This window comes from Carassius auratus, chromosome 17 (genome assembly GCF_003368295.1).
Source record: "Carassius auratus strain Wakin chromosome 17, ASM336829v1, whole genome shotgun sequence".
NCBI lineage: Eukaryota > Metazoa > Chordata > Actinopteri > Cypriniformes > Cyprinidae > Carassius > Carassius auratus.
Window position 1 is genome coordinate 24,806,990 of NC_039259.1, and position 13,510 is coordinate 24,820,499.

General features: G+C 33.9%; 1 protein-coding gene across 10 annotated transcripts in view; it reads left to right on the plus strand.

Moving 5' to 3' along the window:
- The window catches only part of syne1b (spectrin repeat containing, nuclear envelope 1b), a 102,196-nt gene extending 88,824 nt beyond the window's left edge, over positions 1 to 13,372 (plus strand). For 6 of the 10 annotated variants that reach the window (XM_026286576.1, XM_026286574.1, XM_026286579.1 and 3 more), the window contains 15 exons: positions 313 to 463; positions 540 to 722; positions 1,432 to 1,569; positions 1,652 to 1,843; positions 3,045 to 3,378; positions 3,489 to 3,557; positions 5,002 to 5,144; positions 5,234 to 5,360; positions 5,763 to 5,974; positions 7,060 to 7,260; positions 7,353 to 7,481; positions 7,567 to 7,779; positions 8,851 to 8,943; positions 10,611 to 10,669; positions 12,473 to 13,372. In XM_026286576.1, coding sequence (XP_026142361.1) covers positions 313 to 463; positions 540 to 722; positions 1,432 to 1,569; positions 1,652 to 1,843; positions 3,045 to 3,378; positions 3,489 to 3,557; positions 5,002 to 5,144; positions 5,234 to 5,360; positions 5,763 to 5,974; positions 7,060 to 7,260; positions 7,353 to 7,481; positions 7,567 to 7,779; positions 8,851 to 8,943; positions 10,611 to 10,669; positions 12,473 to 12,722 — 2,494 coding nt within the window. In that variant the 3' untranslated portion in view covers positions 12,723 to 13,372. The remainder of the gene's footprint in view (positions 1 to 312; positions 464 to 539; positions 723 to 1,431; positions 1,570 to 1,651; positions 1,844 to 3,044; positions 3,379 to 3,488; positions 3,558 to 5,001; positions 5,145 to 5,233; positions 5,361 to 5,762; positions 5,975 to 7,059; positions 7,261 to 7,352; positions 7,482 to 7,566; positions 7,780 to 8,850; positions 8,944 to 10,610; positions 10,670 to 12,472) is intronic. The other 4 variants (XM_026286583.1, XM_026286578.1, XM_026286575.1 and 1 more) reach the window with 3 other exon arrangements.
- Positions 13,373 to 13,510: the final 138 nt, after the last annotated feature.

Here is a 13,510-nt window from a genome sequence, read left to right on the forward strand (position 1 = left end):
TTTTGTTTAATGACAAATTTTGCTCAGCATTTTATATTTTTAATGTTAATGTATTTCAGCTTTATTGCAGCTTTATTTCAATTAATGAAAATCATTTTTAAAGTTTATTTTTAATAGTTTTATATCATAATTGTGCTTAATTACAAATTTAAACAAATTCTGCTCAGCACTTTATATTTTTAATGTTAATCTATTGCAGCTTTATTTCAATAATTATAACTATTAAAATCATTTTTTATAGTTTATTCTTTACTAGTTTTGTACCATAATTGCTAAATGACAAATGTAAACCTAAACTTTGCTCTTTGAAAGGATTGAGGAGACGTGGCGTCTCTGGCAGAAGTTTCTGGATGATTTCTCTCACTTGGACGAGTGGTTCATGTCGTCGGAGAAGACAGCCGCGCTGCCAAATTCTTCAGGTGTCCTTTACACTGTTGCCAAAGAGGAGCTCAAGAATTTTGAGGTGAGATCACCCAGACTGAATGAATGTAGTGTTGTTAAACTCAGATTTATGATATTAACGCTCTGTGTTTCTGTAGACGTTCCAGCGGCAGGTGCATGAAGGTTTGACGCAGCTGGAGCTGATCAATAAACAGTATCAGCGCCTGGCACGTGAGAATCGCACCGACGCGGCCTGTAGTCTGAGAGAGATGACCCACAACGCCAACCAGCGCTGGGACAACCTGCAGAGACGAGTGTCCTCCGTCCTACGCAGGCTAAAGGTACAGAGCTCCCTGATTCCTTTTACACCAACATCAACTCAATTGATGCTTACAGACTCATCACTTTGATACATATTATAATAACACAAATCTGTGAAAGAACTGCCTGTCTTTGCTTTTTTAAAATTGATTCAAAGATAATTTATCAAATGCAGAACAATATCCAGCAATAATATAGTTTAACTTTTAAATGTTGTATTTACTTTAAATAAATAGTTCAATATAATTTTTTTAAACATATATATACACACACACACACACACACACACACATACATACATAATATAATTAATCATAAATGCATATATATATATATATATATATATATATATATATATATATATACACACACACACACACACACACATAATGTAATTAATAATAAATGCATATATATATATATATATATATTTATATATATATACACACACACACACACATAATATAATTAATCATAAATGCATATATATATATATATATATATATATTTATATATATACACACACACACACACATAATATAATTAATCATAAATGCATATATATATATATATATAAAATCTAAAGTGATATTTTTGTAAATTAACCTTTCAGTCAATTTTTCGTAAATGAGCTGTTTCAAAAATATATATATATTTTGTAATAATATTAATGATTAGAAAATGCAGTTGGGCTTCTTCTTTGAATCTGATTTATGATTTCCTCCGCAGCACTTTATATGTCAGCGGGAGGAGTTTGAGACTGCACGAGACTGTATCTTGGTCTGGCTCACAGAGATGGACCTGCAGTTAACCAACATTGAGCATTTCTCCGAGTGGGACATCCAGGCCAAACTCAAACAGCTGAAGGTATCTCTCTGGCCTTTATCACTGCATGTGTTCTCCATATCTCCTGTGTCATCCTCTGATGGAGGTTTTCTTCTGCGTCCAGGCGTTCCAGCAGGAGATCATTCTGAACACAGCCAAGATTGACCACATATTCCAGCAGGGTGAAGCTCTTCTGGAAAAGAGTGAGCCGATCGATGCTGCTGTGATCGAGGAAGAGCTTGAAGAACTGCAGCGTTACTGCCAGGACGTGTTTGGACATGTGGAGCGCTACTACAAGAAACTTACACGATTACCGGTACTTTAATTACATCAGATGCTTTTTCTGACTGATATTGGAGGACTCTTCCATTCTTTTTCAATTTGTTTCATTTTCAGATTTATTTATATGTACCTATCTACAAACCTATTTATTTATTTATTTATACATTAGTTTTTTTGTTTATATTTATTTTCATATTTATATGTACCATTTTAATTTATAGTTACCTTTTTATTTATGACTTCCTTCTTTTATTTATTTATTATTTATTTAGTTATTTACTTATTCATTTATAGATTTTTTTATTTGTTTATATTTTTATTTATATTTACGTTTGTGTATGTTTAGATTTTTATTATTTTCATTCATTAATTTTATTTTATTTTATCTTTATTTATTTTAACAGTTATTTGTTTACTTTTTTGTTTGTTTATATTTACCAATTTATATTTATTTGTTTACATTTATTTATTTTCATATTTATGTATATCTAAAAAAATTACATTTACCTTTTTATTTATGACTACTGTACTATTATTTATCTTTATATATTTATTAATAAATTTATTAGATTTTTTCATATTTTAATATTTCTTTATATTCTTTACCTTATTCATTAATTCCTTTTTTTTTATTCTATTTTATTTTATTTTCACATTTAAATAAACCTTTTTCAATTATATTGTCTTTTTTGTTTACTTTTTATTTATTAATTCATTCAGTCAAACATTTTATATGTACATATTTTGTTTAGCATTTTTGGACATGTGTGACCCTGGAGCACAAAACCAGTCATAAGTCTCTGGGGTATATTTGTAGCAATAGCCAAAAAAAACATAGTATAGGTCAAAATTGTTGATTTTTTTTAAATGCCAAAAATCATAAGGATATTAAGTAAAGATCATGTTCCATGAAGATGTTTAGTAAATTAATATATTTAATGTAAATACATTAAAACTTTTTTTTTTAATACTAAGAACTTTTTCATTTGGATAGCTTTAAAGGCGATCTTCTCACTATTTAGATTTTTTTGCACCCTCAGATTCCAGATTTTCATCACACATTAATGGAAAGCTTATATATTCAGCTTTCAGATGATGCATACATCTCAGTTTCAAAAAATTGACCCTTATGATTGGTTTTGTGGTCCAGGGTCCCATTTTATTTCATCCACTTTAATCAGTTCAGTCAAGGTTTCGATCCCACAAACCACTGTGAATTCTTCTTCTTTATCCAGCTCACAGACGATGAACATGACGTCTCGTCCTCGGACCGGGAGTTTGATCTGGACGAGCCTGCTGACGTGTCCAGCTTTCCTTGGAGTGAGCGTCTGGGCGATGGTTTTCTGTCGCCTCTGCCCTCGTCCAGTCGCTCTGCGTCGCTGGCCGCTCCTCTACGGGCCGAACGCTCGGGCCGAGACACTCCAGCCAGCGTGGACTCCATCCCTCTGGAGTGGGACCACGATTACGACCTGAGCCGGGGTCTGGAGAGCGCCAGCAGAGCCTTGTCCTCCGAACCAGGAGAACAGGGAGAAGACGGATACCTGCAGGGCTCAGCGTCTGCCCTCTCGGGTCAGTGTGAGATCTTGAGAGAGAATAAACTGGTGGCTGTAGCAGATGATGTTAGTGTGGGTCAGCATTCAGTCATGTTTGTATTGTATGCATGCATATGTTTCTTTCAGATGTAGAGATTCCAGAGAGTCCTGAGGCATATCTAAAACTTACTGAGCAAACTCTGAGGTCCAGCGCTGGTAGGCAACAGCAGTCCGAGATCTGAGACTCACTCACTCGTCTGTCGCCTGAGATTGTGATCTTTAGTTTCTACTCACAAACCGAATCAAAGCACAGAGCTGTATTCTCTAACCCTTCTCTTTTGATTTGTGTTGCTTCACTCTGTGTGTTAACCTCAGTAATCAGTTCTCCAGTGTTTGCATGTACTGTGTGCCACAGAGTTCACTCCGGTGTTTGTTCTGGGTTTCTAATGCTTTGGATTTGCCAAATCAACAGCATTACTCACAGTATTTTGCAATCAGAGAAAATTGTGAATTACAAAAAAAAAAAATTGTTTTAAATCAAGTGGTTTAAAATCAAATATTAGTAGTATGGCCCATGTGTATGTTTTCAATGGTCGCACTGGTCCAAAGGAGGAATTTCACATATCAAGGTCAAATTTTAATCTGAAAAATATTTTTAAATAAAGAAAATGAAGCCTATTTTTGGAGCAATTCCTAAATGTTTTCACACTTTTTGATTGCAAAGCAATTTCCCCCCTGAAATTCTCATTACTGTTAAACATCTGAATATCTTTTTGTAATTAGATTCACGTTGCTGGATTTTTGTTTAAATCTGTTATTGTATTATTATCTGTACTATTATAGTATTTAGTAATATTCTGATTTAGCTTTTACTTTTTATTTCCAGTGTTTCTTTGAGTAGTTTAAGTTGTAGTCATTTTGTTATGTTTTTATCATTTAATTCGTTTTTATTCAGCTTGGTTTTTTTTTTTTTGGTAATTTTAATACTTTCAGCATTTTATTTCTGTCAATTGTTAAAGCAACATTTCCTATTTTAAAAGTTTTTCATCAAATATTTCTGTTTTATTTTTTATTTTATTTCAGCTTCTTTTTAATAATAAAAAACAATTCTTAGTTAACAGTAACAAAACCGGTTTAAAAAAGTGTTTCATGCATTTTTTTAAATGCACAATTTAAATGATATTTTTTGCATCACAGTAATGAGAATGGACATATTCTATTAATAATAATTCTGTAGTAATCTGCCATGAAAATATGTTAATGCAAAAAAGGTATAGGTCAGCAGATTATAAAACACAAGTGACCCTTTCAAAATGAGCATTCAATTAATCGGTCTATCACTTTCAAATCTCCATTATACTTGACCAGTCCGTCTTGTTAATAAGAAAATGATTGAAGAAACGCTGAACAAACATTTCTAAAAGTGCTGTATTAGATGCCATCCTGAAGAGCAGTGTGTATACTCACTGATTGTAAACTGCTTTGACTAATGATACTTCTATTTAGAAGCACCTAGTATGTTTGACTAATGAGAAAGCGTGAAATCATGTGACGATCTTGCACTGCATCAGGCCTGAGAAAGAGAACACGGTTCCAAACGCAGCTCAGAGCAACTTCCTGTTGTTCCTCCTTTTAAAACGAATCTGCTGTTCCTCTACAGGTGACGCTGGATCACTGGAGACTCACATCAGACAGCTGGATAAAGTTCTCAACACCAGCTGCTTCCATCTGCAGCAGACGGAGAGCATCATACGCAGCCGGACCCCCACCGGCCCGGAGCTGGACGCCACCTACATGGGTTATGTGAGTCATCATCTATAGGACTACTGTGTACTGTAGAAGAATTGTCTCTGGTTTTGCTAACACTTTTGTTATCTTTATTTCTCTCTCAGATGCGTCTTCTTGAAGAATGTCGTGGCAGTATAGATGCAGTAAAGCGAGTGGGATTTGAGCTGAAAGAAGAGGAAGACAAGATATCAGGGTTCGTCAACCCCAACAGCTCAGAGTCCCAAACTTCAGGTACAGAACCAGATTATATTCTGAGCCATGCATGTAAACACATGCAACCTTTAAACTAATGCTGATGGTATATAAGCCATTAAACATTATATGTGTTACATAAAAGATCGGCTTGGAGGAAATGTAGAATATGAAAGTTTCATAACAAATGTAAACTATTTTGAATGTTTTAAATGAAGTAAAAAAATTATATTCAGTAGTAATACTGAGTAAGACTTGCATCTGATCATGCAGCTTTCATTATTATCAAGCTATATTTTGGATGCAAAAACACTTGCGTGCAGCGTGCATTTTATAATAAAAGGAATATTTTGGATTTTGATTTTCTTTTGTCTGATGCATCATAAAATGTGTATTTCTGAATACAGCTGTTATGAAGTGTGAGCGGTGTGTGTTGTGCAGGTGTGATCGAGCGCTGGGAGCTGCTGCAGGCTCAGGCTCTCAGTAAAGAGATGCGCATGAAGCAGAACATGCAGCAGTGGCAGCAGTTCAACTCGGACCTGAGCAGCATCTGCAGCTGGCTGGACCAGACAGAAGAAGAGCTGGAGCAGCAGCGGGGACTGGACCTCAGCACGGACATACAGACCATCCAGCTACGCATCAAGAAACTCAAGGTCCAGCGCTGATAATCATCACTCACACTGTTTGTTACTAAGTGCTCAGATTACTCAAAACTGAGACGTTGAAGCTATATAGCAGGGATGTCAAGCTCAGTGCCTGGAGAGTTTAGTTCAATCACACATTCCCTGTAGTTTCCAAAGAAACCTGAAGGACCTGATTAGCTGGATCAGGTGTGTTTAATTAGGGTTGGAGCTAAACTCTGCAGAGCTGTGGCCCTCCAGGAACTGAGTTTGACACCCCTGCTATGTAGCAGTATTAAATTAGACATAATTATATATTATATATAAAAAATGAAAGTAACAAATAACAAAATTTCTTAAACTTTTTCTTATTGGTTGGTTATCAATCATAAACTCAAATAAAACTAACTAAAAGTGAATTAAATTAAATTAATGCATTTAGCAGACACTTTTAAAGTGACTTACAGTGCATTCAGGCTTTTTTTAATGTTTTTTTTATGTTTAAAGTATTCCCTGGGAATCGAACCCACAAACTAGCGGTGCTAACGCAATGCTCTACCACTTGAGCCATACACACAAAAAAAATCCTTAATACTGAAAATCCTAAATTTAAAAAACTTATTTAGAAATGTTGCCTTACTAGATTTAATAGTGAAATAAAAATAAACTAAAGCTATATAGAAATACAAAAAATAAAATCATCATAAAAATGAGAAAAACAGGTTGTTAAAACCTAAACTAAAATTTGAACAAAAACAACACATATAAAAATGAAAGCTAATTAAAATATATTAATAAATACTGTAAAAATATATAAAACAAATACAAAAATAATACTAATGCCATGATATTCTTTGAACCAGTTATTGTTTGTAAGGGTTAGAGTTTTTTTTGTTTTATTGTTTGTTGGTTTTCCAATTAAAACAAACAAAACTAAATTACAAAATTAAAAATAAAAGGCAATTCAATGTTTTAAGAAGTACTGTAATAGTAATAATACTAAAAAGACACTAATGCCATGATATTCTTTGAACCTTATGGTTTGTTCATTGGTTGTCCAGTTGTTCAGTGTTTTGTGGCATTGATGTTTTTCTCTGTTGACCTGTGACTCTGTGCAGGAGCTGCAGAAGGCTCTGGATAAACGCAAGGCCATCGTGTTGTCCATTAACCTCTGCAGCGCCGAGTTTGTGCAGTCGGACAGCGAGGAGGCACGAGACCTACAGCGCCGGCTGAAGGAGATGAATAACCGCTGGGAGCGTCTCAGCAGCTCTCTGGACGACTGGAGGACCGCGCTCCAGCACGCGCTCATGCAGTGCCAGGCAAGAAGCTGATATCAGAAGATATCCCTTCAGAAATTCTGCTTTCATCAATGTTGAGGGGTTAAAATCACAGACCTTTTCCTAATCTTCAGGACTTCCACGAGATGAGTCACGGTCTGCTTCTGTGGCTGGAGAACATCGAACGCAGGAGGAATGAGATCGTCCCGATCGACCACACTCAGGACAGCGATACCCTACAGGAGCATCACAAAACCTTTCTGGTAACTGATTCCTCTTTTCGGTTGGTACAGCATTTGGGTAAGAAGTTGCTTGGTTTGTTTTGATTTAACACTGATTGTTCCGCAGCAATTCCGCCGGGAGCTGCTGGACACGCAGGTGAAGGTGGCGTCCCTGCAGGACATGTCTCTTCAGCTGCTGGTCCACTCGGAGGGCACTGACTGTCTGGAAGCCAAAGAGAAGGTGCATGTGATCGGGAACCGTCTCAAGATGCTGCTGAAGGAGGTGACGAGAGACATCAGAGAGCTGCAGAAGACCCTGGACATCAGCAGCAGTCAGCAGGTGAGTTACTGACCGCCAGCGTCCATGCACACAGTTTGCCTGGGTTTGACTTCAATTATATTAGTGCCTCTAAACATGGAATTCATTTCATGCAAATTATTACATATTTCCAAATATTTTTAAATCAGTGGTTCTCAGCCAAGAAAAGGATGGGTCACATAATGCATGAAGTTGTTGTTGTTATTATTATTATTAATAATAGTAATAGTATATTGCAATAACCAAGCTTAACAAATGCATGCAAACAAACTATTTTACTATTAATTTTATTTTATTTTAGAACAGTACAATATACAATACAATTCCAGTTTTTGAAACTTGAATTAATTGTGGTTAATTTATTAATTTATTGATTAATAAATAAGTAAATATGAATTACTGATTATTATATTATATTATAATGTATAGGGGGCTTTGCATTTTGTTTTTCAAGTATTATATTATAATATACGCAATATGCAATATACTATTACAGTTCAAAAAGTTTCATAATTGTTTATTTGCAGCAGTGTTTAGTATCATTGAGATATAATTGTTTTTATTAATAATATTATATTAATAATAGTTTTTATTTCAATATTTTGTGTTTTCATTTTAATTTCAGTTAAAGTTTCTTTTAGTAATTAGGTTGTGTTGTTTGTCATTTTATATATATATATATATATATATATATATATATATATATTTATATATATATATATATATATATATATATATATATATATATATATATATATATATAGGCTAGCTGAAATTAAAAAAGGTATTGTATATTAATTGTATATATATATATATATATAGGCTAGCTGAAATTAAAAAAGGTATTGTATATTAATTGTATATATATATATATATATATATATATATATATATATATATATATATATATATATATATATATATATAGTATGTTTCATTTCAGCTGAAGTTTCATTTTATTTATTTTTTCATTTCAAGTGACAATTTTTGAATAATTTTAGTTTGACTTCAATAACCCTGATGTGCAGTCTGTCTAGTTTTTTAATCACACTGTCTTTCTCCAACCGTCCTCGTCACACACTATCTCTGTAGGACTTGTCATCTTGGTCGTCTGCTGATGATTTGGACACTTCCGGTTCCCTGAGCCCTGTTTCTGGACGCAGCACTCCCAGCCGCCGGCGATCGGTAACACATGACACTTCAGAGATCACTGTATCTCGTCACGTTGAGCTGATGGTTTGACACTTGAATGTTTCTGGAACTTGGCCGAAAAAAAAAAACACACTTGACACCTTATTAGTATACTTATTAGTTTGCCCAGAGTTCCTCCAAAGCTCAAGACCTTCCCAGCATGCTCTCTTCTAATGCAAGAGCTGAATCAGAACTGGAGATGTGATTCGTCCCTGTTGTGTTTCTACATCCTATCGATTGATCCCAGTTTTACATCCTTTAAACACCTAGTCGCACCCTTATCACTCCCCTAAATTCTGGCTTGGTTTGTTCCTCCACTCATTTCCCACATTCATGTTTATTCTAGATTCCCACACTGTAGTCATCAAGGAAAACTGGTTCTATGAAAAAAAAAGAAAAGAAACATGTCCAGGTCATATTTAACCTCAAAATTTAGCATGAATAAAATTAAGCCTTTTTGGTCCATTAACATTTTATGATTATAATGATCATAAACATTATAATGACATTCAAACACATTTTCCTCTTATATTATTACTATTATGCATCCAGATATTTTTTATTTTATTTTTTATTTTTTAAGAATTCTCATCAGATTCTCATTATAATAATACAATAAAACAAACTACTGTAATGTATGTATATTTCAAATTATTTTAATAATTAAAATAAATAAATTCTTATTCTAGTAATTACAAATGTTAGCTTGTCATGCTCCTTAATTTTTGTTTGTAATATTTATAATACTTAATGATAATATAATATAATTATAATATAATTTGTGCTGTCAAACAGTTAATCGCTATTAATCGCATCCAAAACAAGTTTTAGTTTGCATAAATGTTTTGTCTATATTTAATATGTATATAAACCCACACATATACAGTATACATTTGGAAACTATTTACATGTATTTATTATTTATATTCATATAATTTATATAATAAATAAATACATTTAATATACTGTATATATATAAAAATTCTGAAATATACACATGCATGTGTGTGTAATTATATATACATAATAAATAAACAAAATACACATACATATATTATGTAAACAAACTTTTATTGTGGATGTGATTAATCATTTGCCAGCACTAAATATATATATGTATATATATATAAATATATATATATATATATATATATATATATATATATATATATATATATATATATATATATATATATATATATATATATATAAAGAGAGAGAGGGAGATTTATGTTTATACCATTTATATATATATATATAGATAGATAGATAGATAGATAGATAGATAGATAGATAGATAGTCTAATAATAAAATAACATTAATTTGAAAGATTTTTCCTGTTTTATGGCATTTTAAGTAATACACCTTTTCCTGGGTAAAATATGACCTGTGACATTCTCAGAAAACAGATGAAATGAGCTGAAAACTTCTTTTAAATATTTATATTAAAGGATCACTTGTTGGCAAGGGGGTTTTCTGAGAAGGGTGTCATGAAGAACCAGTTTCTTTGTCTCCATAGAAGTGCTGTCACCCCATCAGCACTCTTTTGATTTTGTTGGTGCTCTTCTTTTTTGGGGGTTCTTTCATCAGTAGCTTTGTCTTTATTTGCCTGGACTGAAACATTCTTTCTTTCTTTTACCCCCCTGTTCATTGCAAACAGCCTCGGGGCAAAAGTAGTCTGTCACAGCCCGGAGCCTGTGTGAGCAGTCCACTTCACAGGTACCTTTCTCCTGGTTTCTAGAACACTTGGAAGATAATGGAACTCAACCCATGACCTGAGCGTAGACCCCTAGCGCTAACGGCTCTGGGGTTGACCCTTGAGTGGACCGTGTCCTACAAACCATGACACACAAGCTCCAGGCTCATGCTGATGACTTCCATCATCTTCTGTGATTCTAGACACTGCTCAGGTTAGGGAGCTGAGATAGACACTACTAAGGGAGCTCATGCACCAGATGAAAAGCGTGCTTGTTTTCTATATTCTGCGGCTGTAAATATGGATACGCTAGGCTGCTTGCTGCTGAGCCGTTCATTTTTCTTGTCTATTCGGCAAGCGTCTGCAATGAACAATCTTGGCAACTTTCTCTTTTTCTCTCTCTGGTGTGTCACATCTGCTCTTTCACCGACTAATCAATCATCTGCTCCCTCCTCCGATCTGCCATCCGTGCACTTTGATGACATGCTAGAGAAACATGACTCGAGAGAGACTCCGTGTTAAGACTCTCTTCCGTGGGATTAATAGGAGCAAAAAATCTGATTTCCCATGTGTCAGCATGTAGTGGGTTATGGTGAAATTACAACAAGATATTTTAAATGATAAAATAAGTTTATAATATGTTCTTTTAAAACTAGATCATTGAAAGGAGCATCAAAATCTGGTTTTCCATGATATGTCAGCAGCATTAACTATGGTTATTCACACATTTTTGGTTGTGGATCATAAAAATAATAAAATAATTAAGTTTAATAATATTTATTTAAGATAATTGCTAAGATTTTATAGTTTATAAGATGTATATAGGTAAGATATTTGTTGAATTGTTTATAATTGTTAACTATCGTCCCATAAGTATAAATAATGGCAGTATGTCCCCTTTAAAAATTAATATTCACAATATAATTACCACATTATATATATATATATATATATATATATATATATATATATATATATATATATATATATATATATACATACACATACACACAGTATATATATTTAGTATTAAATGTGGTTATTCACAAACAGCTGCTTTGTAGTGGGTCATGGTAAAATTACAAGAAGTGTATTTATTATTAATTAATTAAGTTAATTAAGTGTTTTTTTTATATGTTAAATATAAAATAATCAAGTATTTTTGCTCATGAATTGCATCTTGTTGGGTTTGAACATACAGCATTTTTATTTTTCCAGCATTTTTTTTTAACCCTTAGGCAACGGCAGCCCCGAACTACAGCTATATATTAATGAAAACTCTGAAACTGGAAACTGTTGAGCTGTTTTTCCTGTTAGCATGGTCTCTGTTTAACAGCGCTTTAACAAAAAAGGCATATTTAAAAATACAGAAACTCTCTTAAAATGGCCCTTTTGCTTTTAAATGCTACTGAAGACTTCAAACTAACTATCTGTGTCAAGCTTTGGCATCTAATGTGTTCCCAAATGTCATATAACAGTGTAGAACAGCAAATGTACCAAGAAAGCTTATTTACATTCTTAAAAATAAAGGTTCCAAAAGGGGATTTTCATAGCGATGCAACTGCAGAACTTATTATCCACTATATAAAAAAACCTCTTGTGGAATGAAAATATTCCATGGATGTTACAGGTTCTTCATGGAACGATCAATGCCCAAGATCCAGTGAACCTTTCATTTTAAGAGTGTATAGAGAAAGTCTTTTGTGACTCTACAAAGCAAATTTCTTCAGCTACAGATAGGAATAGCTAGATAACCAGTGTAATTCCTATCATGCACCTAGTTTTACATCTGAGCGTTTCCACCTCTTGTGCTGTCTCATGTATAGCAGGTCTCGCAACGCCGCTGGATCCGGTTCCTCCCTTTCTGACGAGGAAGAACCAGCATCCTGGTGCAGAACCTTCCTGAAGCGAGTCTTCTGGGCCGCACTGCCGCTGCAGATCATCCTGCTGCTGGTGCTGGTGGTGGCCTGTCTTGTGCCTACATGTGAGGATGACTACAGCTGTGCCCACCTCAACAACTTTGCCCGCTCCTTCCACCCAATGCTCAGATACACCAACGGGCCTCCGCCTAAATGAGCTCCACTTTTAAGACAAGACTGACTACTGCCACTGAGTTTGGCAGCCTTTAACATGTCCTTGTACAGCAAATACAGCTGCTAATTTTACAGTATGTCACTCTGAGTCTCGTGTAGATGTTAGAACGAAGCCTACCGCACTGAAAACTGCTGTCGTTAGTGCTACTGATGTTCTTCCATGTTTGATATGAAGGAGGAAACTAGAGCGTAGGATATTAACTCAGCACTGTGAGTTAATCAGGCCTTTTTTAAACAAGGAAAGAACAAGTTTATTTGGAATAACTTAAAGGTGTTGGGTTGCTTTTATCAAATAAATTACTTGTAAAAAAGAGAAGATAAAAAATCTATGAACTCTATATTGCAATTATTTTTTATATGTATTTTTGGCATGTGGTCATTCTTTGGTTTCCATTGGATTAGTCATTGTTTATTTTTCATTTTTAATCTTAACTAACCTGCTGTAATATTCAAGGTAACTGTGTCATGAATATACTCTACTGTATGTAAACCACTGATATCAAAGAAAAGGATATTTATGTACGTACAGTTTGCTAAGGCAAACCTTCGCAGTGAAAATATATATGATATACTGTACACATAACCTGCTGATAAGTATTTTTCATTACAATTAAAGACTGAATGACCATAATTTGATTAATTGTGAATCATAATTGTTTTCTTGCCTATTTTCTGTCGCAGTTTAAACACTTGAATGATTTGCTCGTAAAATCTACAGGGTTGTATTACCCAGTTAACAGGGAATGTTCTCCGAATTTGACTAAGTTTTGT